Source organism: Urocampus carinirostris, chromosome 16, assembly GCF_059441175.1.
Source record: "Urocampus carinirostris isolate Australia breed hairy pipefish chromosome 16, RoL_Ucar_1.0, whole genome shotgun sequence".
Classification (NCBI taxonomy): domain Eukaryota; kingdom Metazoa; phylum Chordata; class Actinopteri; order Syngnathiformes; family Syngnathidae; genus Urocampus; species Urocampus carinirostris.
In genome coordinates, this window is record NC_142364.1 from 20401836 (window position 1) to 20426565 (window position 24730).

At 40.1% G+C, this 24730-nt stretch overlaps 1 protein-coding gene across 1 annotated transcript in view; it reads left to right on the forward strand.

Annotated features, from left to right (window-relative positions):
• Positions 1-24730, forward strand: part of hcn1 (hyperpolarization activated cyclic nucleotide-gated potassium channel 1) — a 143663-nt gene that overhangs the window by 74544 nt on the left and 44389 nt on the right. The window contains exon 3 of the mRNA XM_088355698.1: positions 9796-9957. Within this exon, the coding sequence (XP_088211824.1) occupies positions 9796-9957 (162 nt within the window). The remainder of the gene's footprint in view (positions 1-9795; positions 9958-24730) is intronic.

The window sequence follows — 24730 nt, forward strand, 5'->3', positions numbered from 1 at the left end:
TTGATAAGAGAAGAGGAACATTGTCCTCTGTCATCAAACAAGCACAACGACAAGGCCAGCTATCTGTTTTGAAACTGAGCCTGAAGGCTTCATGATTGGATTGTGTGGATTTTAGCAACGCTGCTAAGTCTATATTTACTTGTTTAATATTTTTGCCCATCTCAATGAATCACAAACCAGCCTTAGCGTTTTACAATTCCGTGCGAAGCATTTAGCATGTGACATACTACATGTACTAATAATACCTATAAAATAATGTGAACATTTATGCAGACCATTTACCATTGATTTTGAAAAAGAAAATCCAAAATGAAAAATAAAAAATAACTGTAACACTGAAGAGATAAGAAATATCAGTACAATTATAATCGTATAGATCCACAATGATAGGTGAGGCACAGCATCATCTCCTACCACTGCGTTTAGGAATATGTGTCTTGAATTCCCTAAAGATCCCCTCCTTGTGTTTGTTTGCTTACTTTCTCTATGTCATTTGTTCCGTCTCATTAAGTCATCATCGGGTGATGAAAGTGAAGGCAAACAGAGCGAGTCACTCAAAAAGCGAGATCGTTCTGCTAAATTAGGAATCCAAGAGATTCAGGGTGTGTTTGAGACGAGCCCTCTTCTCTCGCATACGCTAGTGGCTAATTTTAGCCTTGCGAGGCAGTGCACTGTATGTCCCAGCAGTAGAGTTGAACCGTGGAAGGATCTAAGCATCAGGCCAGCACTCTTGTTCTCTCTCATCTCGCTCTCTCTCTATCTCTCTATCTCTCTCTCCCTTTATCTCTCTCTCTCTCTCTGGATGTGATAGCTGTCCTTTTGTTGCAGAAAGGTGAAATTAGAGTCACTATGGACCGCAGTGGAAGGGCTAGATATCGAGTTCTGTTCAATTAAAGTCAAGTCACATTTATTTATACTGGACTGTCTCAGAAAATTAGAATATTGTGATAAAGTTCTTTATTTTCTGTAATGCAATTAAAAAAACAAAAATGTCATACATTCTGGATTCATTACACATCAACTGAACTATTTCAAGCCTTTTATTATTTGAAAATTGCTGAATTTGGCTTACAGCTTAAGAAAACTCAAAAATCCTATCTCAAAATATTAGAATATCATGAAAAAGTATACAAGTAGGCTATTCAACTAATCACCTGAATCATCTAATTAACTCGAAACACCTTGCGAGGGTTTCCTGAGCCTTAAAAACACTCAGCTTGGTTCAGTAAACTAAATCACAAGTATGGGGAAGACTGCTGTCCATAGGACCATCATTGATACCCTCCATCAGGAGGGTAAGACACAAAAGGAAAATTCTCAAAGAGCAGGCTGTTCATAGAGTGCAGTTTCAAAGCATATCCACAAAAAGTCTGTTGGAAGGGAAAAATGTGGCCGGAAACGCTGCACAACCAAGAGAGATGATCGCAGCCTTAACAAAATTGTGACGAAGAGCCGCTTCCAGAATTTGGGGGAGCTTCAAAGACAGTGGGCTGAAGCTGGAGTTCAGGTATCAAAAGCCACAGTTCACAGACGTGTCCGGGAAATGGGCTACAATAGCCGTATTCCCATGGTCAAGCCACTTCTGAACTCAAGACAACGGAAGAAGCGTCTGACTTGGGCTATGGAGAAGAAGCACTGGACAGTTGCTGAGTGGTCCAAAGTCCTCTTTTCAGACGAAAGCAAGTTTTGAATTTCATTTGGGAGTCAAGGCGCCAGAGTCTGGAGAAAGGCTGGAGAGGAGCAAAATCCAAGTTGCTTGAAATCCAGTGTGAAGTTCCCACAGTCAGCAATGGTTTGGGGAGCCATGTCTGCTGCTGGTGTTGGTCCACTGTGTTTCATCAAGTCCAGACTAAATGCAACTGTGTACCAAGAGATTTTAGAGCACTACATGCTTCCATCTGCTGAAAAGCTCTATGGAGATGAGGATTTCATTTTCCAGCATGATCTGGCACCTGCCCACAGTGCCAAAACCACCAGTAACTGGTGCACTGACCATGGCATCACTGTCCTTGATTGGCCTGCTAATTCCCCTGACCTGAACCCCATCGAGAATTTGTGGGGTATAGTTAAGAAGAAGATGAAAGACACCAGACCTACAAATGCAAATGAGCTGAAGACCGCTATCGAAGCATCCTGGGCATCAATAACACCTCAGCAATGCCACAGGCTGATTGCCTCCATGCCACGCCGGATTGATGCAGTAATCCGTGCAAAAGGATTCCCAACCAAGTACTGAGTGCATCAATGGACATTTTCAAATGTTTGATTTAGTTTTGCTGTTATAAAATTATTTTTTACTTGGTCTGAGGAAGTATTCTAATATTTTAAAATATGATTTTTGAGTTTTTTTCACCTGTAAGCCAAAATCAGCAATATTCAAATAATAAAAGGCTTGAAATAGTTCAGTTGATGTGTAATGAATCCAGAATGTATGACATTTTTGTTTTTTTAATTGCATTACAGAAAATAAAGAACTTTATCACAATATTCTAATTTTCTGAGACAGTCCAGTATAGCCCTTAATCACAAAAATGTCTCAAAGGACTGCACAGGATTACAATTACAAAATTACACAAGTACCTGATCTTAAACCAGCATGCGGGCAAGGAACAACTCAAAAACCTCAGTGTGAGGAGAAAAGAGAAACCTTGAGAAAGGACCTCACATGTGGTAATCCCCCTTCCAGGATTGACCAGGGTGAACTACAATTAGCATTACTGTACACATAATAGTAAACATTAGGTAAGATGTTGAAAATGTCCGGAAAGTGCATGGCATCAACGACGCCCCCAGCCTGCAAACCAGTCCAGATAGTCTATGACGGCCACGACGCTGCCTCCCGTCTCTGCCAGCTGGTAAATGCAGGGGTTGACATGCTGCAGGTCAGACGCTGGTCCGCTGACCCATCCCAAATCATCCTTCTCCTTCGTATCAGCCAGGCAGGCGTCGGAAAAAGACAGGACAAAACAGAATACGAGGTGGGCATGAATCATATGCTTTGGAATAGAAGTGAAATAATCAAAATAACAGCAGTGCAATATGACTAACTAGAATATCCCTGGTTTTTAGTATATATATTATTGTTACATGCCATATAAGTTACGAATAGGTGCAATAGAATCTTAGAAAACAAACAAGACCCAGCATTCATAATAGGCACACTCCGAAGGCTGTGCATTTGGGTAAATAGTTCAAAGGAGTGTGTTAAAATAATAGCAGTCTTGCAACCAATCTCTGAGTTCATCAATTTGGGGGAATTAAAATAAAAAACAAAACAGGTGAGAATAAGGTGCCAATCAGGTGGCACCTATTCCAGGATCATGAAGCCAGCACAGGTTGAACATGCATTTGAACATGCGATTGCTATTTTTTTAACACACCCTTTTGATCTATTTGCCCAATTGCACAGCTTTTGGAGTGTGCCCCTTATAAATGTTGGCTTTCTGAGAATGTACTGCACCTACTGGTAACTTGTTTGGCATGTAACATTAAAAAATATACTAAAACCTGAGTTATTCCGGTAAGTCACATTGCACTGCTATTATTTCGAACAGCACTGTAGATTAGGGCAGAGTTGTCAAACATACAGCCAGCAGGTCGTATTAAGCCTGCCAAAAGATTGAATCTGGCCCGCGAGACCCCGATGAAAGAAGTGCAAAAGAAAAAATAACCTAAATAGCCTACAGTTTTAAATATGTCCACCTGATGTCGCCAACACCAGGACAAGCCGCTCCCAAAGCAACTGTATTTGCTGACTACCAGTCATAGTTCAAGACATTTGTATTTATTTACCATAACATGAGCCTCACCTAGAGAGATGGTGACATACCGCCATCTGGAATTGTGGTGTCAAACATGACACTTCACGGTTGGAAGAAGTACTTGGAGACATAGAGTTGATGAAACGTGCTTGATTAGGGCCCTGTCACACAGCCGTTTGCGTCTGTATCGCGGGTAAAATTTTGCGATTTTTTTTTTTTTTGCCCGTGGTTGCCCACGATGGAAAATGCGCAAAATTGGCCAACCCGCTGTTCATCGGTGGTATTCCCGCAAAACAGACGCCGGCGACTGTTCCGCTTCCTCATCGCGTCATTTCCGCGTGTGGACCACGGGTATAAAAGCTGCTGAGCCAGGCTGTAGAAATCATAACCGCTCAAGACACAGTCCCGTGACGATCAAGATTTCAAGCAATGGCACCGAAGAAGCCAATATGTTATTATTGTAATAGTTTTTCATTTTTATTTTATTATCTTGTTATGAAATGAAAAGAAAATGACCAGCCAATCAACCTAGCATGCATGTTTTTGGAATGAGGGAGTAAACCGGATCGCCCCAAAAAAAACCTAAGCAGGCACTGGGAGAACATGCACCGTGGGACTGCGCCCCACCGCTGTGATGCCCGCATAAGACACAGTTGGATACAATTTCATTCATGAATCAAATCAATACAATTTTCTAAAACACCTCCTGCTACAGGTACTCAAAGACTGAAAACTTTACGAAAGTCGTAATGCCGTTTGACTATTGAAATAAATTGCAGTGCAACTTTCGATTTTCCCAGATAAACAAATGCTTAATGTATAACAAATGTGTTTGACCTACTTAATCACTTGAAGGATTACTAGCAGTTGTATGAGATGACATTATAACTGTGTGGTTTCGGAGTTAGACAAGACTAGGCAAGTCAACTACAAGAAAAACTGTGCTCTTGAGTCACTTTGAGTCTCAGTAGTTTGTATTCTTCCAGGTGCTTTGTAACTCTTGTTTTCAGTTGCACTACACATCACAGCAACATCAGGGTGTTTAATATTACACAGTGTCCCTTTAAGATATTTTCTCTTTCCTTGGCCCCCAATTCTGGAAGGAAGGCCTCATCTAAAAAAATATCCTTTGCTTGGCAACAAAACTTTATGATACAACATAAAAAAACGAAGGAACAGGAAATTAGCATTTTCATTTGAAGTCAGCTATTTTTTATGTTGAGCTGAGGTTTTATTTTATTTTTAACTTCAGAACACGGACTGTACGCCCCTCCATCGAGCCCTAGTTTGTGCACTTGCTGACAAATTTCATCTATGTTTACTCACCAGACAAAAGTAAATTGGGTCACTGTGCTCAGGGGGTGTAAGGCATAACAGTTTTATGACTCAACTGGAAATGTGAGATTCAAAAGAGGAAATCAATCAGCTTAGTTCGAGGCTTCACTTTTGTTTATTTATTTATTTATTTTTCAGCTATTTTATATTTTCTTCAAAAATGTATCTTAAATTCTATCCTACCACTATATAAAGATCCTTGCAAAAGTATGTTTTGCATCATGTGCTAAATCAAAATTGCAAAAATATTTGAAGTAACAAGCTCCCTTTGCTATGGCCACAGTTTCAACCCTTTGGAGTTTGTCTATAAGTTTTGCACATCATGAAACGGAAATATATAAGCCTTTTTTTCCTCCCAAAACAGCTCTGGTTCCTTAAGGTTTGATAGTGATCATCTGTGGCCAGCCTGTTTTAGATTTTTTCACAAATGCTCTATAGGATTAAAGTCTCGACGTTGGATTGGCCATTGTAAAACCTTTATATTGTTAGTTTTAAACCATTCCATTGTAGATTTAGCTTTATGTTTAGGGTCCTTGTCCTGTTTAAATGTGAACCTTTTGACTCCAACAGATTTTCTGCCAGAACCACCCTGTATTTGGCTCCATCCATCTTCCCATAGACGCTAACAATCTTTCCAGTCCCTGCTGTAGAAAAGCAACTCCAGAGATTGATGCTGCCACAACAATGTTTGACAGTGGGGATGTCGTTCTCAGGGTGATGTGCAGTGTTATTCTTACATCAAACTTGAGGCTTTGCATTCAGCCCAAAAAGTTGAATTTTGGTCTCATCTGACCAAAGCACCTCGTTCCACATGTTATTTGTGTCTCCCACGTGGGTTCTTGCAAATGCCATATGAGCCTTTTTATTGTATTCAAGGGCAGAGGTATGCAGAGAACGACTAATAGTTGTCTTGTACTCAGATTGTCCCACCTCAGGTGTGTATGCCTGCAGGTTTTTTGGGTCTCTTGGGTGCTTCTCTGATTAGTTTTCTCCTTGTTTTGGCCAAACCTTTAGAGTGACAGCCAGGTCTTGGTAGATTTAAAATAGGTGTACGCTCGCTCCATTTTGATATCATTGTTCGAACGGTGCTCCGAGAGATGTTTAAATATTGTGAAATTAATCATTTAGGTCAACATCGGATCATTCTGAAGTCAAATGGGAACTCCTGTAGTCAGTTGGCTGAGCTGAGAGAAGAGGCGGCACCTTGTTTTTAGTTTGTTTGTTTTTTGTAAATGAAATATATAATGTTGAAATCATTTGGTTCCACTTTGCCATTGTGTCTCATTTGTTGTTGATTATTAGAAAATATTATCTGGATTTTTTACCTTTTAAGCCTGAAATGTGGCAACATGATAAAAAATATTGGGCGGCAATACTTTCGCTAGGCACTTTATTTTTTAATTTAACAGACAGGTGTGCTATAAATTGACTACATACAATAGTAAACAATCACTTTTGGTGTATTATGTTATAATTGAGTATATGACACATTCAAAATGATTTCAGACGTCGTATTTTGCATTCATTCGGCTCCTCAAGCGTTTCTAATTCCACATCTGCAGAGTCTTAATCCGTCACTCAATGCGAATAAATGTTTTTGCACTGTTTTGGAGGTGAACGTGAATTCCGCCACTTAACGGACGAAATAGGCCCAATTAAGCGTCATTTCAGCCGTGATTAATTAAAGTGGGCACTTTGAGTGGAAATGGAAAAGCATCGCCCTTAAAAATAGATCGCAATTAGAAGAAATAATTCACTTGGCGGTTCCCGGTATGTGAAGGGTTTATTACCCAAGTGCACCAATCAGGGATCATCACGTCCATATTTAACGATTACAGTTAGAGGAATTAGGGATTGACTAACCTGGTATTAAAAAAATAGCTTCCTCATACTATGCTGGGTGGCGGAATGTATAACGAAACTGCTTCTCCATGTTGTATTCCCACCATCATTTTTCTTATCTAATAGACACTTTGTCACCTTTTGCTTCCGTCATTCCTGGATTTTAAGCATCCTAACCAGTGTTGGGTGCATTACTGAACTGAAGTCAAGTGGTGTTTATTTTTATAGTCCTAAATCACGAGAAGTCCCAAAGGACTGCACAGACAATGTTGCATACTACAGACTATTATTACACCGTCCCACGATCTAAAACCTACATGAGGAAATTGAGGAAACCTTGAGAAGGGAGTGAAAGTTACATAACTTCTTTTACCAAAAATAGTGCTATTTACTCATAATTAAATTGCTAAACTAAACCTCAAATGTAACGGTAACTGCTCACCAAACTAGTATGGAGGTTGTTGGAATTTATTTGATCCATTCAGGCCACCATTATTTTACGATGAGGAAAAAAAACAAAATTATTCAGTAATCAAAATTAGGGGCGGGGGGGAGCTAAAAATCAATAAACCCTTAACATTATTTTTCACATATAACATGACATTAAAATATTTTTAATTTTTACGTTTCAAAAAGTATAACATGACCTAGAACTCAACAGAACTCCAGAGCAAACTCTTACCCGTTCGCTCCAGTCACCAAAACAACAGTATCCATATTTGAACTCCACCTTCTTATTGTTGAATTATAAAAAGAGATCCAAGTAAAAATATTCTAAAATGTCTATCTACTATCTACCCTGGTAATATCCCTCGAGACGGGTGACCAACAGCAAGACAAACACATGCAAAAACAAAGAAAATTAAAAAAGGGAAAAGTAGCAAAAACCACACACAAACATTTTTGGACCATGGCCAACCCAAATGCTCAAACACCCCAACAAGTTAAGCACCTCGGCACCCAAGTTGGTCAGGCTTTCGTCCCTCCAGATGAAACGGGACACAAGACAGCGGCCATGTCACTCGGGTCAGGGTGACACAACACACTCTTCTGTTCAACAGCAGAGCCCGACAGCTTTCACTGGTTTACCCCTGCCGCATCATAAAGTTGCCCTGCCCATCCCTTAGAACACGTCTAAACATCCCACTATCCTTTTGCAACACCTAATTTTAAAATTGAATGTAGATAAAATGGACGTAATATAAACAAAACCTTTCGGTACAGAAAAAGTCATTAGTTACACCGAGTAGAAACTTAATTTGTTATTGGTCAAAACTGTGAATACATATACCTTGACGCTTATTTGGGGGATTTTATTTGCTGCTAAATGTTTTACTTCTTCTTTTCATTGCACTACACTTACTTTGCACAATTCTATTTCATTCACAAACATAGCACTATCATTATAATTTAGGTCATAAACATTTGTTTTGCCTCCAACCTGTCATTTGTTTTTCAGTTTAAAGGTGCTGTGCATAGTTTGAAGTGCCCTTAAAAAATTGAAAATTAAATATTTTCTCTATTAAGTTTGTGGTAACAAAACTATGCTGGGTGTCAATATGAGTATCAACTGGGTTCAAGGAGCCCTTAAGCTTTATTTTCCAATGCTCTTATCTGCTTTTATCTTACTTTTATGAGGCCACTTTCATCACCCCCCCCCCCCCCCCCAAAAGATGAAAAAATAAGAATTTAAATGAGCGTGTGTAAGACATGCACACTATTATTCGTTACTCTGGATTGCCATGTCTAATCGTGTTACATACAATGTTCACTACAATCTTATCAATGACAATAAAGACATTTAAATTTGATTTAGAAATAATACAGTTACCCCCCAGATTGGTTTCCCTTAACCACTAGGGTCCTAGGAGCACCATTTCCTGTCATGTGTCTTGGGCAAGTACAGCCTTGTGGCGCCCATCCTTCTCCAGGCCAACAATTACTGACACCAAAAAGTAGCAAGTTAATTTTTAAGTTACTATTTAGTTACAAATAACTGTATATAATCTAGTAGACACCAACTCCCTTAAACTAATTAGAAATAGCCATAAAATTTAAAATATTAAAAGAAAAACATGTAAGAAGTGTGAACCTGATATATTTATTGGCTCGTGCAATCTTGAGATCATGCAAACGAACTCTTAGCTGAAACACTCCATATATATTTTATTTCTTGGCTTCAAACCATTCGAAGATCTCCTTCTCTATTTCTGTGTACTGGTCATGATGTTTTCTTTTTTTTCAGAGCAGGGTGTATTGGAAAAATAATTTTACAAATAAAAAGACCATAATTCAGCACACTTACCATAAATTCCATGCTCATATTTGCCTCATTGATTTTTCCGTTAGGTTGTTATTCTTGTATTATGCCCGTCCCTCTCTCAACGTGCTGCCCATCATTCGCTTCTTCTGCCACACAACCAAATATGTTCATAAAAGCTCACTGTAGTCTTAAATCCAGCTTAGATGGGAGAATATCTACATCAGGAGAAATCCAATGACTTCGTATTACATGCCTTCAATAACTGTATTCAGTTGTATTTTGTTGGTAAATATAAACACTCTTTTGGAATTATTTTTACCAAATTGAGGGATGAATGTGACACCGTAAGTGAAGCAAGAGTACACAATCATCAGAGGACAGTATAATAAACCATCTGCATTTACATATAAAGCAGTGGAGTAACGTTTTAATACAGCAAGTAGTAACAACATGAGTAGAGTTACAAAATAAATTGTATAAACACGTTACAGTACTCATTACTGAGAAAAGTAATTGCGTTCCAGGCACGCGTTTGTTTGTAACTCCCAACACTGATCCGAGCTAACATTTTTGTTTTTCTCTGTGTTTCGGCAGATCTTCCATATGACCTATGACCTGGCTAGCGCTGTGGTAAGAATATTTAACTTGATAGGCATGATGCTGCTGCTGTGTCACTGGGACGGCTGCCTCCAGTACCTGGTGCCTCTGCTCCAAGACTTCCCCCCTGACTGCTGGGTGTCGCTAAACGGTATGGTTGTAAGTATCACAATTTTTACCCAAGTTTTGGCAGAGGAGTGTGTGTGTATTATGTGTGTGAATCATACTAATTTTTGCGGATATTATTTTCGCATAGTTTTGATGACGTAAACCTTGGATTGTTAGTTTTACCCGCCACTGAGTTTCTACTCTTGATTACTTATTGATTTTTTTTCTTATTAACTTCTGATTTTCGGGTGTCAATATGAGTATCAATGCCAATCAAAGCAGTATGCCAAGGTATGAACATTTGTGACAGTTGCCGATACCAATATCGACGGCCTTACAATGGCCATTTTGCAGGAATTAATAATTAGAGGAATAATAGATTGTTTTAATTTCATTTGATTTTGACTAAACGTATGTGGTGTGATGGATTCAAAGGTATTTGTTGAGCAATAGCACCAATTTATGGATATGCATGGTAAGGTCTATTCAGGGGTACTGTGGAGGACGGTCTACAGTATTAGTAGGTCGAATCTTGGATCCAAGAGAAGCAGTGTGGTTTTCATTTGGGCCGTGGAACAGTGGACCAGCTCTACACATTCTTAAGGGTCCTCGAGGTTGCATAGGAGTTTGCTTATCCGTTCTACATGTGTTTTGTGGACTTGGAGGAGGCATCAACTATGTTCCTCGGAGTATGGGGTACCACACAGTCTTATCAGGGCTATGCGTAACCTTTATTATCGGTAGCAGAGTTAGGCCTGCATTTCGGTTTCGCCCTTTGTTACCAATTCTGTTCCTAACTTATGGACAGAATTTCTAGGTGCAGCCTTGGCGGGGAAGGGGCCCAGTTTAGAAGCCTCAGCATTGCATTTCTGCTTTTTGCAGATTATGTGGTGCTGTTGGCTTCCTCAAGCCATGATCTTTAGTTCTCACTGGAGTTTCGCAGCTGAGTGTGGAGCGGCCGCGATGAAGATCAGCACCATGGTTCAGAAAAACGGTGGCAATGCTCTGTCCGGGTTGGGGATGAGATTCTGCCCCAAGTTAGGGAGTTCAAGTATCTCAGGGTCTTGCTTACGAGTGAGGATAGCCTGTATCGGAAGTTCAATAGATGGATTGGTACAGTGTCTGCAAAGTTCTTGATTTAACGGTCTAGGTTTCTACCCTCACCTATGGTTATGAACTATGGGTCAGGACCGAAAGAACAATATCCCTAATACAAGCGGCTGATATGAGTTTCTTCCACAGAGAAGCTGGGCTCTCCCTTAGAGGTAGAGTGAGAAGCTTGGTCATCCGGGAGGGATTGATTATAGAGCCGCTGCTTCTCTCCATTGAAAAGAGGCAGTTGAGCTGGCTCGGGCAATGATGCCTTCTGGATACCTCCCCTGGGAGGTGTTATGGGCATGTTCCACCGGCAGAAGAAACCGGGGAGGACCCAGGATACGCTGGCGAAACTATGCCTCTTGGCTGGCCTGGGATCGGATGAGGTAGAAAAAGTGGCTGGGGATAGAGAAGTCTGAGCTTCCCTGCTGAGGCTGCTGCCACAGCGACACAACCTCTGATGAGTGGAAGAAAATGGATGGATGGATGGACCATTTTATAGACTAGGTATGGGTGTCTGGTATTGAGAGTTAATTATTGGTTAAGTCAGAATAGTTATATCTAACATCCATTCAATTGTCCAATGAAATAATTAAGTAGAGATACAACATAATTTAGTCAATGGGAGTGTACACCTGTATTAGTTCGTCCTAGAGCCTTGAAAATGGCTTTGTGGCCTGTTCCAGACGACCCTTTTTTCTTATTTCTTTTGAAATTTCTTTGGATCGTGGCATGTCAATTGGGATCTTTTAGCCTACTTTCCTTTGATGAACAATAGTTGGAGGCAATCAATTTCGGGTGTGGCCAGTGGAATCGAACTCTGCTTTCAGAAAACTGTGGTTAGTCACAGTTACTGCTCTAATAAAAGGGGGCAATTACTTTTCACATAGGCCCAGATGGGCCTTAGTTTTTGGTGCCTTAAAAAATGGTATCAACATTTCAAAGCTGCAGTTTGCATTTCCTTGGGTTTTCTTTGCGCAATTTTGACATAGGTTTGATGATCTGAAACTTTTGTGAGTGATTAATATCCAAAAACGCAGAGGGGGGGGAAAACTTTTTCACTGGTCTGTGTCAAGCCTCTGCAGATCAATCAGGAATCATGTAAAAGACTTACTTAGCTGCATCCCGCCAGGCCTCATTTGCATTAAGCACTTCTGCCACCGCGGGACATTTCCCCAGCAAGAGCTAATGTCGGAAGTTAAATGGCTTTTATAACCCCTTGAGTCAGAGGTGGTCCCAACTTTAAAGGGACAGTGTTAAAAGTTAAAACTAGAGTATAACTTCCATCCATTATTTGCACTGCTCATCCACAGTGGCAGAGGTTGCTAGAGTTATCCCCGTCATCTTTGGGCAATGGGAAGGGGACACCCTGAACTGGTTGCCGGGCAGTTGCAGTGCACACAGAGAAAGACAACTCATTTAATAATTCACACTTAGGGACAATTTGGAGAGGCCAATTAAACTGAAATGTATGTTTTTGAAACTCGGGAGGAAACCAGAGTGCCTGGAAACCCACGCAAGCACAGGGGGAACATGCAAACTCCGCACAGGAAGGCTGGTAGTTGGATTTGAACCCATGACCACAGAACTGCACCGACACACTAACCACTCAGCTGCTGTGTTACCCAAGTAAAACACTATTTCTATCAACTATGAGTTAACAATAATTAATTTTAATATCAATATTTCTTATCATAATCATCTTTGTTTTCAAATGGTGACTTTTTGTTTTATTTTTGATGCTATAGAAGTCCTTGGATGAAAATACGTCTCGCACAAAAGAGAAGGAATTTGTTCACATATTCTGACAGCAGTGATCACACTTCTATATATGGAAGCCACGTGGTGCAAAAGTGTGATCGAGCATGATCGAGCTATGTTGCCTGGACATGTATGCAGTTGCATTCTCTACCAGTGCTTTTTGATTGCTTCGCTCTCTGGTTCACTGGTTAAAACCACAACACACACCAGATCACTCATTGGAGTTTGATTATCATCTCCCCTAGACAGTAGAAAAAAATTGAAACATGAAAATGAAAAGTTTTAAATTCATTTTGAAGATTCGTACCTTTGATAATTAACTGTAAATCAAGGCTTTTTTTAAAATAAACCGTGATTTTATACATTGTCTAAAACAGGGGTGTTTGTTGAGTAGATCACAATCTACTGGTGGATCGCAAAGGTAGTGCTGGTAGATCACGGGAAAGTATATTCAGTGCACTGTATTTGTTGGTATATACTGCCATCTAGTGGTCAAGTGCAGAATCTGAGCATGAGCAACAATGTTGCCCATGCTGCAGTAATTAATTGGAGCTCTCCAAATGTTGTCGACGAAAGGGGAAATATATTACAATTACAGATAGCTTTTTTCTTATGATTTATTAATGATTTACCAAAATTCCGTACACATAGATTCTGAAAAAAAGGTATAATAATTTCTAATAATTAGAATATAATTGTAATATATTTTTTATTTAAGTGTATCTTGGAATTTTGATAATTAACCACAAATGTAAGCAATGTATTTGCCAAGATTGAGTACACAGTATTAAATAGTTTTTGATAAATTGCATTACAACAATACAGTGTTACTTATTTTTCACAAGCGTATCATTGGACACAATCATTGGCAACGGAAAAAAAGTCTGACCTAAACCGAGTACTGGGGTTGACACTTTTTTACGATTTGACTTTTGTATTACATAATTTTCAATTTGAGCAAACACATTTTTTAATTTTTCAGGCGTGCATTGGGAAATATTGTGAGCTTTTAATACCACTTTTTTGGGACACATTTTTAATGCTTGACAGTACTTGAATCTCCACTTTTTTTTTTAGATGGGTTGATAGTTTTTACTTGGTCATTTTGTAAGTAGCTTGCATGCTGAAAAAGAGTAAGTACTCTGGGTCTAGAATGAAAGCTAAACTTAATAAGAAGATTATTTTTTTTCTCCTGCACACTATTTTTAATTAAATGAAAATAAAAGATTCAAACAAAGTGATGAGAAACTGCATTGAGCACTGAACACGACCCTTACTATTAATACATTACCATCTCATTTTATTAGAATGTATATTCAAATTAATTTAATACATGAATTTAAATACATGTACTAAATTGTCATTATCAACTTGATTTTCAAATATGCTCTATGCATAACATACAGCACAGGTGAAATTACATCCTCTCTCCCTGCATGCAAACAAACATAAGACAGAAATACCAATAAACACAAAGTGAAAAAGATAAGAACTGCCACGGCGGCGCAGTGGTTAGCGTGTGTGTGGCACAGTTCTAAGGTCTTGGGAACCTCCTGTGTGGGTTCAAATCCAGCTACCGGACTTCCTGTGCGGAGTTTGTATGTTTTGTATGTTCTCCCCGTGCTTGTGTGGGTTTCCTCCAGGCACTGTCCCTAGGTGTGAATGAGCACCCCCGCGACCCTACTGAGGATAAGCGGTGCAGCTGATGAGATACATATATATATATATATATATATATATATATATATATATATATATATATATATATATATATATATATATATATATATATATATATATATATATATATAAGGAAACACAATTACTGAAAAAAAACGCACTGGGCGATGTTTAAATAATGGGCTAGTTCTAATAAGATGTATTCTGAGAATTGATTATACGGCTAAAGATCCTGATCGTTGTTGTACCAGAGACTGGATGAGCATCAAAATATAGATGTCACTTATCTCACTGTTGCGTCCATGACGTCGTTTATCTCCCGTATCATTTACGGTGTTCTGTCACTGCGTCTTACCCTGTCGAGACGTCCTATCGTAGACTTGTTGGACAACAATTTTATTTTTTTTGTAATCAATTTAAACCAGCAACACTGAAACTCATAATTATTTCTAGCAGAACTTTTACCAATGATATGAAACGAGGGTTGGCGTGGATACATACACTGCGTAATTATAGTAATAAAATTTTTTTCAAAAAGTTACCTCAGAAAACTACATCAAGCATAAAAGCTATGTCAGAAAATATAATTAAAGCAATGAAAGAGTAAAATAACATTGAATTAAAATAAATTTAATTATTCTTTCAACTGAATGTTTCATCGCTTTCAAAGGCACATATGATTGGTAGGACTTTCACATTTCTGAAGAATGTGCACCGGGCGTGGGTAAGATGTTTCGATGGGTAGGACTGAATTTCAGAGCACCGGGTCGAAGGAACAGCAACGCTAGCTGTTAGCGGCCCACAGAGGTGTTATCAGCTTGACTAATGGCCTTATAGTCGCTTCTTACTCCCAAGCGTCCGCATTGACTTAATCAGCTGATGAGATAATCCCGTTGTGGGGTGAGGGGACGCCAGGGACTGTTGACATAACTGCACAGTTAAGGACGTTGGTCCTGCACTTGTCCTCAGAAGTATAAACTTCTTCAAAAGGTTTTGATGAAACATTGAGGGCATTGTTTGTTTAAATTTGTTCAGCCCTTTTTTGGGATAACATGATCCCAAATGTGCCAGCTTGTGGTTATTTAATTCCAGAACAGCCTTAAGGTTAGCTTGGTTGTTCAGCTGCTTTGATAAAGATGTGTGAGCGTATATAGGAAAGGGCATTATTCCCACCAGGGCTGTCAAGATGTCAAACCTGAGCAGGATAAAGTGAGAGCGTCTTCAAGGAGCAAACCGCAGAAGGTCATCCTCATCACAGACTACCCAAAACCGAATATTTTCAGAAAATGAGACGCTGGCAGCTATCTAAGAGAATTCGCTGAATGTCCCAAGAGACAGTCGACATCAACGTCTGTCCACTTCCTCCCTCCTGGTTTCAAATTCCTTGGCGCCTTCTGTGCATTTTTTTTTAATTTACTTACATAACTGGACAAGTCAATGTAGTACAATGTTTCCGTTTTAGTCGCACATGTGACTACTTATGGGAAATGATTGCATTAGGATAACCAGTTTGTGCACTAAGGCTGGGAGAGAAGTCAGGTCACATTTATTTGTGTAACCCTCAGTCACAAAATATATTAAAGGACTGCAGCAGCCACAATTACAGCATCCCCTGATCTAGAACCAACATGCGGGCAAGGAAAAACTCAAAAACCTCAGCATGAGGAAAATAAAAAATCCTGAAAGGGGCCACACAAGAGGTAATTTCCCTTCCAGGGTGACCACGCTGCAAAAATAGCTATAAATCCCCCAAACATATTTTCTTTAACATTGCATTTATATAATAAGTATCTACCTTTAATTTCAGATTCACAATATCTATCGACTGACATTGGGAGTACAGGGGCCTTAAAAAAACGCTTGTATCATCAAAAACATCTGACAATAATATTCGCTCATCCCTCATTAAAGTACTATTTTCTAGACTAAAATGTATTTACAAACCTTCATTTGACAAGCTTTTGTGAAGCAGGTCGATAGCTTTCAACATAAAAACAGTACCATACACAATTTTTTTCCATTTAGTAAAATAAATATTCGACATATCTTCGCATAGAACTAGCACCGCCTTTTCTACACTAATGATACGTTTATGATTTAGTAGACACTCAAGGTAAGGAGAGAAGATAGCAATACATTTTGAGATTGCAAGGAGAACAGAAGGGGGCTGTACAAAAACCAGCAAGGTGCATAAATTGAAACTTGTTCTAAAAGTGAAACTAGCTTTGTCTTCCTCTATACTAAAAATAAGCGCCATTGTCTATACGACTATAATCAGCATTCCCAACAGTGTTGAAATCAAGCATCATCGTACAGCTTCAAAAGTGAAGTCAACATAAGGTGGGGCTTTAGGTTACATCGCCAGCGAAGGAACGGAACTTTTGTAAATCAAGCACCATCTATTCATCCATCAATCCATGATTTGCACTGCTTATCCTCAGTAGGGTCGCAGGGGGGGTTGGAGACCATCCCAGCTATCTGAACTGGTTGCCAGCCACACTGGGACAGACAACTCGCTCACTCATTGACACCTCGGGACAATTTGGACCAGCCAATTAACCTGTAATGCATGTTTTTGGACTGTGGGAGGAAACCACAGTGCCCGGAGGGAACCCACGCAAGCACGGGAGAACATGCAAAACCTGCACAGGAAGGCTGGTAGCTGGATTGGAACACATGACCTTAGAACTATGCCGTGGACGCGGTGACCACTCAGTTCCGCCCCACGACCCTTTATTCATTTGTGAGGAAATCAATAATTGTTGGCATCATCAGTACTTGCAAGAGATACGATATTCTTCCATATGAAAATCCCTGAAATTAATTTCAAATTGAAAAGAAATACACTTCATCTTTTAGAAATGCTAAAATCTATTTGAAAATAACAATGTTTTTCCACTCTAAAATTGTTGCTGTGCATTATTGGGGACAATTTGACAGTGATTGGGAGTGAGATTTTTTAAACAAATTCAGAGCTGCCTGATGAATATTCAACCACGTTGCTTATTTGGCAGAGCGCATGCGGTTTTTAATTAGAGCAAGCCGCTTGAATTCATTTGCCGCGTTCACCTCATTTGTGAGGAACCCCACTTCTAGCGGAAGCCGTGTTTTCGCGAAGACGTGTTGAGACACCAATGAGTCACAACTCCCCAAGCACCAACAAACACACTTAGATGACCAAGCATTACGTGACAAAAAATGATTTCAATGCCTGCAATCCCTTCAGATGATGATTCACGAATGGGAGATATCATGCAGTTTTGAACAGTGAAACTTAATCAATACGTATGACGTGCATAATTGGCCTGGTCATGAAACACGGCTTGCTGTGAGTCACGCAAGGGGGAGGTAAAAGGAATAGAAATGAGGTTAGTTAGGAGCAGTGTTATAAAAATGAATAGCTGTGTTTCTTTTGTTGAGGCACGGGTTAATCTGGAATTCTGCAAGATATAATAATAATAATAATAATTTCCTTTGTATTGTCATTCTTTGTAACAATGTACACAGAACGAAATGTCGATACACCTGACCCGTTGTAGCGAGCCGATGCAGCCGCAGCCAACAGAGGGCGCCTCCATTTTACCAATGTTATAAGTCTTAGGTATGACTCGGCCGAGGCGCGAACCAGCGACCTCCCAGTCTCAAAGCGGGCACATTACCATCTATGAACAAACAAAATTGGAGCTTTCATTAACACCATAACGTATACATTGGAGATCAAAATTAGAGAACAATGTACAAACAATTGAATAGTTCTGAAAAAATGCCAACTTCACTGCTCAACAGTTAAAGGACCATACAATGCTCCTACAACACTTTTCACAAGATGAATAAAGTTCAACAAAAAAACTGTATTTTGTCCAAAGAAGTACTGATCAAAATTATAGAACATTTTCAGGTGCCTCAGACATAATGGTGCTAATCTAGGTGCTTTTTTTCTTGATCATTTGTCAACCCCTATTTAAGTAGTTTCACTGGCATTGCAAGATGGTGGGAGGTTCTAAAGTAACTGAAAGCCGGCAGCAGCAGGTTGTCCTGATGAAAAAGAAAAGGGATGACCCTACTAGCCATAGTAAAAGAAGTTGATCGTTCCGAATCTGTGATGTCAAGAATATTGAAGCTTTACAAAACTACAAATGCATTCAAGTCGCCAAAGAAGATTGCTCGTCCACATAAGAGGAATTCAAGAGAGGCCAGGTCACTGCGGAGGAGGATGTCAATGGGTAATCGTTTCCAAGCTGCAAGTGCAATTGCTCGCCAGTTCAGTGCTCAGCATGGTAAGCATCCGTCTCGCCATACAGTGTCTCGCTTTAAGAGCGTTTGGACTGAAGGCCCACATTGCAGTGACAATACTGAGCTTTGCTGAGGAGCGTGTTGTTCAGACGGATCACTGGTCTAAAGTTCACCTCAGTGATGAAAATTGCAATTGTTTGTGTCTGCAAGCACTATGTTCAGTGACTCATTGGAAAAAGACTAAACCCAAAGTGCGTAAAAGTTATGGTCAAGAAACCCACTGCAATATCTGAACTGTGGAGGAGGCTAAAAGAAGAAAGGACCAAAACCACGCTAGAACAGCGTGAGAGAAAAGCACTATCCTGTGGCCCGCAGATATGCTGAAGTCATTCCCAGCAGAGGACCGTACACTTCTTACTAATTGCTCACTTGTAACCTTAAAAAATGTTCCTTGCCAAAGTCATTGTTGTTCTCTGATTTCGATCAGTGCATTTTCTGAAAAAAATACATATTTTCTGAAAAACCTGTAGCCCTTTTTTCAAAAGCAGTGTTGTAGTACCATGATGTAGACACAATAAGATGCCATATAACAGTGAACCTTGTATTATTTCAAAATTATTCAATTTTTATAAGTTGTTCTCTAATTTTGATCTTCAGTAATTTTGATCTCGACATTTTCAAAAGCCTTTTCCCTGAGTGCCAAAACATAGATGGCAAAAGTGGCTTTTATCAGATCTTTGTTCACACAGCTTCCCCATCGGTCCTCTGGTGGTTGGGTAATTCTTTTACTTTTGAGGGTGAAGGATACACGTTGGGGAGGCAGGAACTGGAAACAGGGGTGCTCAAAACAAGGACGGTATTAATGAACAAAATCAAGACCAAAGTACGTAACAAAAAATACGTCACAAAACAATTAACAAAATGTGCAAACGAGAAAGCAAAAACATCATGCTACATATCATTGGAAAGCTTAAACTATTGGGATTCAGGATATGATGACAATTTTGAAATATACTCTTCAGAGAAACATCACGATCAATCTGAAACAAGATGCCAGAAAACTGTAAAATCGAGGTGACTCACCAGTACGTCCCCTGGCCGTCTTCAACTTGCAAAGACGGCCAGGACAATAGTTGGTAAGATTAACAAGTGCGCAGTCGAAATGGCTGACAATTACTTGTATACTAGTAGGGCGATCCCAAACACCAAAACCTTAGAAAAACAAAACTAAGAGAGTGTAAGTTTCCACTGTTAAAACCAGTTCTAACAAGAATAACATCTGAAACAATGGAGAAGCCTTACAATTGTGACTAAGTAAATGATGCAAATTAATTTGGCTAATATATAAAATATATAAAATTTTGCCACAATAGTTAATTTGGCAAAAATGGCTTTGCTTACATCAAGGACAATCCATAGAATCCAACTGTGTAAAATACTTAGTACCAAACACACGATAACGCTGACAGATGAAGAGGAATCCGCCTTAAAAATGACTGGTTCGTTGGACGTTGCTTCTTGTAATCCGTTCGTTTCGACACATTATTTCCGTTTACAAATAACCAGACTTGTAAAATTATTCCCAATATGGTAGCTAGCCCTCCCCTTTTGATGAGCACCATTCCATGATGATGTCATGATTACTGATGTGACTCAGCTGTGCCCGCTCTTCTGGCGCCAACTGCCGCGGGTTCTGATTGGCTCTCTCTGTCAGTATTTGAACCCAGTCCTGTCTGTCACCTGTTGTCAGTCCGTCTGCAAACCTCAGTGAATACTAGGCAAGCTTTTTTGCGACCCGGACTCCCACCTGTCCCGTTTTTGCTCCCGTCTGTCTCCGCCTACGACCTGTTTTGCCTGTGACCACGTCTGTTCTCCCGTCCTGGCTTACGACCTCTTTTTGTCCCCCGACAACGTCTACTCTCACATTCTGGCTTCCGGCTCGCTTCCGACCACCCCTTCCTCTACCAGTCCCGGCTACCGACCCATTTTTTTCCGTCCCTGACACCGCCATCGCTCGCTACGGAAGATCCACTTCCGTGTTTGGAGCAAAATCCGAGTGTGAGAGCACTTGCAGCCCTTTGTCTTTCCTCCAATAAAAGGGTCCTGTTTCCATTCTGGTCCTGACAGATGAGGGTTTGTCCATGATAGTTTAATTCATGCAAAAAGCCCAAACTTACATTAAACTTTCGTCTTCCTCAACACATATATTCCACATGTCTCACTCATACCTTTACTGCTCGGGCGCCCATGGCGGCCATTAGAGAAAATGCATAACTTGTCAAAACATCGTTGCATAAGTCGCAGGGTTGAAGAGTAACTGAATGTATATAGAGACAAAAATAGAGATGATAAGATTTCAGCACAGAGCAATTCCCAGGGGCCCCAACCTGACCCGCATCGCAAACAAAATGTATGACAAAGCGATGACAGCGCGCAACACGCTGCCGACGCAGCTCTTCTCCGTCTGCAAGGCAATGAGGCGAAAAGGTGCCGTGAGTCAGCTCCGAGTGGCGCAACAAAACAGGCAAACAAACAAAAAGAATATTTTATCTATCCCTACTTCTCCAAGCAAACCATTTTTTCCACTGCAAACATTCAGCTATCGCACGCAGAAGACTCCTACCGACCTCACAAACGCTATTTCATCATTGTCACAGTTTTTTGAGGGCTAGCTTTTGAATTGAAATAAATGACCGTAAATTCCGGACTATAAGCCGCTACTTTTTTCCCAAACCTTCAACCCTGCGGCTTATTCAGTGATGCGGCCAATTTATGTAATTTTTCTAACAGCCGCAAGCGGCGCTCGAGTACACAAGGTAAGATTTAGACCGGTGTAATATATGTGCAGAGGAAGACTGCAACTTCTTAGCTTGTGCACAAATTAAATTAGCGTAGACATATCCTTATCATGCAAATTGCAAAAAGAAAGGCACATGACGTAGCTTTCAAGCTATAAGCAAACGAGCGGCCCGATAAAGAAGGAAACAGAGCTACTGCACGTAAACTTCACTTTGCTAGAGTGTTTTTGAATAAGGGAGCGTGGGACGACGTCGATATGACAAAGTCTCTTTCCCATACTGGGGAAGACGACTTTGATGACGTCAGTTCTAAGGGGGAAGATGAGGACGGTTATCCGTGGTTTCTAAAAGCACGGTATGTTTTTTTACAGACCCATTCACTGTGTTGCGAGCGTGTTACTAGTAGCGTTTTGCTACCCTTCACTGGCACGTTTGGGATGAAAGTTATAATATTATAATTCAAGCTTTGAAAACTCTCTCGGTGTACCGTCTTTCTTTGTAAATATGTGTAACCGACGTATAATATGTATTTGCACCTGTATATTTTTGTAATGTATTTATTTGAGACACTTATTCTGATATGCTTTGCGAATTAAAAAAGAGGGGAGGAGCAAACGCGGGCTGACGGGAAGTGGGGTAGAGGTGAGTGAGACCTGTTGTCGCGGCGGACAATAGTGGATATATATTTTTCCCAACCTTACCTTTGCAAATATAGACTTTTTTTGATTAGTTTCAACGGGTACCCGGACTCTGCAGGGCTGCATCAAATACCGGTATCATTTTCTGTTCATTTTGCCGGCTGTGGTTTTTGGACTGTGTACTTTTTATTCAGTTACAATCGCGGTACTCAAAGCCGGGTTTGGGCTAATTTTGTAATTGTGATACATGTTTTAATGTGGGCGCATGCGTCATATATACAGGTGCGGTTTGTGTAAGTACAAAATCGGTTTTCCTCTTAAAATGTGGTGGAAGTCCGGAATTTACGGTATATATATTTTTATTGTCCTTAATAACTCTGTTGTAAAAACATTGTATGCAACAACATTAGGCATGGCACTCCAGGGTAAACATATAATAAAGACTTAAAAGTGGAAAAAATATAATAGACTGTCAGGATAAATAGTCAATAAAAACAACATAATGCTAGAAACTGCCCAAAGTTATTACAATGGTGAATGAAAAGAATAGTACATTATTAGAAGAGTTCAATGAAAGGAACCGCAATAACACCTAGAAGCTACAAAAAATCATTATTTTTCACAGTCTAGTACAACAAAATTTGGCAGCAACAAACTAAGTATCATTGCACGTCCACAGCACAGTTCTGAGGTTATGGGTTCAAATCCAGCTACCGGACTTCCTGTGCGGAGTGTGCTTGCGTGGGTTTCCTCAGGGCACTCCGGTTTTCTCTCATATTCCAAAAACATGCAATGCAATTGGCCAGTTCAAAGTATCCCTAGTTGTGAATGAGCGAGTGAGTTGTCTGTCTCTGTGTGCCCTGCCTATTGGTTCAGGGTGTCCCCTCCCCACTGCCTGAAAATGGCCGGGATGGGCTCCAGCACCCCCAATAAGTTCTGGTTGTCTCCTGCCCACTGCCCGAAGATAGCTGGGATAGGCTCCAGCACCCCCGCGACCCTAGTGGGGATAGGCGGTGCAGATAATGGATGGATGTAAAGTCGCAAAATATACGCTTTTAGGGTTTTGTGCGCTCGTTTAGGGTTGTGATGGCCCTGGGAAAGAAGCCGTCTCTGATCGTGTTTGCCTTTTAACGCACCTGTAGCACCTACCAGAGGACAACAGGTCAAAAAGGTGGTGGCTGGGGTTAGAAAGAGTAATTTATAAGGTTGATGGCTTTGCTGCCGTATTGCGAGCCTGCAATGTCCTGTACACTGTGCAGAGAGCAGCCAATAATCATCTGGGCTGTGTTGATTTCTCTCTGTATGTATTTTCTCTCCACTGCCTTGCTGCCAGTATACCATACTGTGATGGCAAAATTTTGTGCAAAAAATAAATTAGAGTGTTTAAATATTTCGGTAGAAGGGGTTAAATCTTTTCTCTTGGGGCCCTCGTTGAATATATTACCTCTTTTTATGTTATCTACAGAGCACGACAAGATTTTTTTCCTTTTGTGTTTTGGATAATGCATTTATTTGTCTCATTTAGAAACAATTTACAAGCAGATGAAAAGTGATGATGATTGGTTGTGGAATTTTGTCACTTGAAAAATTCTCGGCAAAAATGTTTAATCCGCTTGGGACATAGTGGGTGGTAGGAATCGCAGCGTCATTTATAATTCAATATTTTTTACGATATGGAATATGATATTTATGATTTTTAAATAGGACCTTCTAGTGAGGATACCTGATTTATTGGGTGGTTCTCATTTACCATACGCAACAATATTTTATACAGTAACCCCTCTTATTTCGCAAGCGTTGCATTCCAAAAGGTCATAACTTTTATTCCTCAATTTAATAAATTTCTGTACTGTCAAATCAGAATTTTAAAAATAATCTTGCTGCTATACTTTATTGCACTACTGTGTGGATTCAGGACGTGATCAACTTTACTCCAGATTATGTTTTGTCACCTAGGTTTTTAGGCAATATAAGGATCTTCCTCTGCCTTTTTGTGCAACTGTGGCTCCGGAGAGTTTTGTTGACATTACGGCTTTTAGAAAAAGTTAACATTGAAAAATATTTGCGCCCAAGTTGGTCAAGCTGTCATGTTCATGTACAACAACATTATTGACGTATTGTCAGATACAGGCGGAAAAGGGGCAGGACGACTGCTTAGTCAATAAAATAGCGGAGTAGGAAAATGGCAAAATTATACATCGAAGGATAACTGCATTCACTTGTACCACTATAATTGATACGATTTATATTCTAGTGCTCACATTTAGTACCACTTTTCTTTATAGGGAAACATGGTGTATCTATTTGAGGGATGTGTTTATTTCGCGGCATGATAATACGAATTCGGCCTCTATCAGAGGAAATCAAGCAGCCCGATGCTCATTTTGCATGGATCCTTGGCGGCAGCGCCGTCCCTCCTATTGTTCGCCTTCTTATCGCTCCACGTGGGATCACCATGTTTGCTCAGCTTTAGCTTGATTGATGGCGAGTCAACAAGGTCATAGAAAAACGAGACACTTGACGGCCGACTATCATTGCACTATTTGTGGCGCTTGGGAGAAACCATGGTAGTCCTGTTTAAAAAAACAGAGGCGTTTCTTGAGAACGAGGTGCCCCCTG